Here is a 2,749-nt window from a genome sequence, read left to right as displayed (position 1 = left end):
GTAAAATTTACCCCATATTTATGTATACATTCAACAGCTACTTACTCATTGAAATTAGGTAAAATTATCTATTGTTTGCTAGTTGGTAATACCTGATAATTACTAATAAAATTTAATTATTATCAGTTGATAAACATTACCTATTCATATAAGGTAAAATGTACCCCCCCAAAAAAGATATTCAAATGGTTCATTATCTCAATGTTTTTATTCCATAAAAACACAGAATAAAGTGCAACACAACAGCTAATGCAGACAACACTTTCAAAGGCCACTTAGTCCATTTTAAAAGCCAAAAGCACAGAAACTCTACAAGGTTGTTTCTGTGCATGTACGTTATCAAACATATGTATAGATAGAACAGAACACTATCACCAACATTCAATAGTTTCTGTGCTTGCTGTCAGAAGAAAAATTACAGCTCCATCAAGCTATGTCTGGACAAAAGATCCTCTGGGAACAAGAGGGGAAATGTGTGTGCATTGCATAAGCTTATTTTTGAGACCGTGGACCTTGTTCAGTAGTTTCGCCCCGTCAAGTTCCAAAAACAGTTTTTCAAAAGTGTCAAATGTGGTCTTCAGCTCCTTCGGATATTCGAGGTTGAGAGCATATATCAGTCCCATCAGCAGTACACATGCCTTTGTTCGGCTTCCACATCCCTCCATCACTTGGTTTCCCTCAATCACAATGAACACATCTGATGGATCCTCCTCAGCCATGATGTTGTGGATCACGATCACCTTCATCATATTGTCTGTGTAATCCTCACATTCCTACGTGTTAAAAAGAAAGAAAGAAAACGCATACACATGTTTTATTTTATTTAAGATGCTTTTTCAATATATTTCAGTTGATCTAAAGAGGGGAGTGGAAAGAAGATGAATGGAGAAGGGGAGAAAAGGGGATAGGAGAGGACAGGAGAGAAGAACATTAGGATCCCTTGAGTTAATAAGTAATCTGTTATCAATATGACATACCCGGCAGTCATGAAAAAGATCTTCTTGTCTTTCCGCGAGGTAGCTAATGAGGCAGCAGATAACAACATCCCTTTTCTTCTCAATGCTCTGTGTCTGTAGGGAGATACAATTTAGTGAAAAGACTAAGTCGAGTGATTTACATACGTTAAGATGGAATTACTTAAAAACAAAAACATGGCTGATGCCTCTCTCCAGCTTTCAACAGGTGAGAGGCTGGGTACACCCTGGACAGTCAATCACAAGGCAACATAGAGACAGACAGGATAAACAACCATGCACGCACACACTCAAACCTAAGGACAATTTAGAGAGTCCAATTGACCTAACAGTCATGTTTTCTGACTGTGGGAGGAAGCCGGAGTACCCAGGGGGGAACCCACACATGCACAGGGAGAACATGCAAACTCCATGCATAACGACCCTGGGCCAGGATTTGAACCCAGGACCTTCGTGCTACCTACTGCAGCCCTCCATAATTACATATTTGTGAAAAAAGTCAAATAACATACGTCATTCAAAGTGTCCAGCAAAGGTCTCATCTTGGAACCAGCAGCTCCTCCTTTGGCAGGCATAAGCTGCAAAAGATAATCACAATCCTCAAAAACACATGGCACAGTTTCAAACTTTTTTAGATGGGCACCAAGATGTTCAAAAAACATCCTCTCATTGTCAAAAGAGCATGAATTACAGACAATGCATGTGAACGAAAGGATGTTGCCTGGCTGGGATGACTGTGAATGATGCCTTGACAAATGTGTCCTTAATGCACCCCATGGCTTGACAGTGCAAGGGCAATCTGCATGAAGGCAGGGTATGGAGTGGACTCGACCAAAATGCCCATGTATTAGCCTGATGTGTTTCAGCAGGTCTAATCTTTTTGTGGTTGTGAAGTTGCACAACTTGCATTTCCAATTCATTTTCACATAACTGAGGACTTTGGTTAAGATTAACCACATTTTCAAGGTCAATGTGATTTATTTCATTTAGAAACTTGCATACCTGTAAAGGATACACCGGGGGTGGGGACGTGGTTGGGTGCGTCAGCCCTAGTACTGGTAACAGTGTCGTCGATCAGCGAGCCTCTGCTTGTAAAGGACACACGTGAGGACCTGAAAAAGAGGGCAAATAGTGAGTGTCCACATACACAGATTTTTCATGCAAGAAAAATAAGAAAATACATTACACAAAAGAAATTTTCAGACATAAGATAAGATACGATAAGATAAGATAAGATAAGATAACCTTTATTAGTCCCACACGTGGGAAATTTGTTTTGTCACAGCAGGAAGTGGACAGTGCAAAAGTTATGAGGCAAAAATTAGGATACAATAAGAATAAATACAGTACACAACTGTACAGAATAGAATAAAATAAAATACTATATACAGTAGAATAAAATAAAATAAATATACAATAAGATAAAAATAGAATACAATGTACCTGGTTACAAGTTTTTTATCAACCTGAGTCTCTTTAATGAAGGTAGAAATTAAACATAAGGGGAATATTCTTCTTCAGTTTTTCTTTGCTCCTCTTATCTGAGAAGTCTGTCTGTCTGTTATACTTAACAAGGGTCTGTTATGCAGAAATAACAGATTGTGTACTTACCTCACTAAAATAAAGGCATTGCAATTGCATAGGTTAATATTCATGCGTCATGGAATTAGCTTCATAGATCATATTCATAGATGTAATATGCTTCACAGAACATGCCGTATTTCTCCAAATTATAGCCCAGACATATAATATTCAAAATTAATTTGGACCCAAGG

At 38.3% G+C, this 2,749-nt stretch overlaps 1 protein-coding gene across 1 annotated transcript; it reads right to left on the bottom strand.

Moving 5' to 3' along the window:
* Positions 1-209: 209 nt before the first annotated feature.
* On the bottom strand, positions 210-2,426 carry LOC146386075 (uncharacterized). The gene is made up of 4 exons (XM_084930059.1): positions 1,977-2,426; positions 1,487-1,552; positions 978-1,070; positions 210-773 (listed from the first exon to the last, which is right to left on the bottom strand). The coding sequence occupies exons 2-4, from the start codon at positions 1,547-1,549 to the stop codon at positions 432-434; spliced, it is 498 nt and encodes a 165-aa protein (XP_084786185.1). The 5' UTR covers positions 1,550-1,552; positions 1,977-2,426; the 3' UTR covers positions 210-431.
* Positions 2,427-2,749: the final 323 nt, after the last annotated feature.

The sequence above is a fragment of the Perissodus microlepis genome, chromosome 6 (assembly GCF_051167445.1).
Source record: "Perissodus microlepis isolate ML-2025 ecotype Zambia chromosome 6, ASM5116744v1, whole genome shotgun sequence".
Lineage (NCBI taxonomy): Eukaryota > Metazoa > Chordata > Actinopteri > Cichliformes > Cichlidae > Perissodus > Perissodus microlepis.
This window is presented reverse-complemented; position numbering and strand designations above follow the sequence as displayed.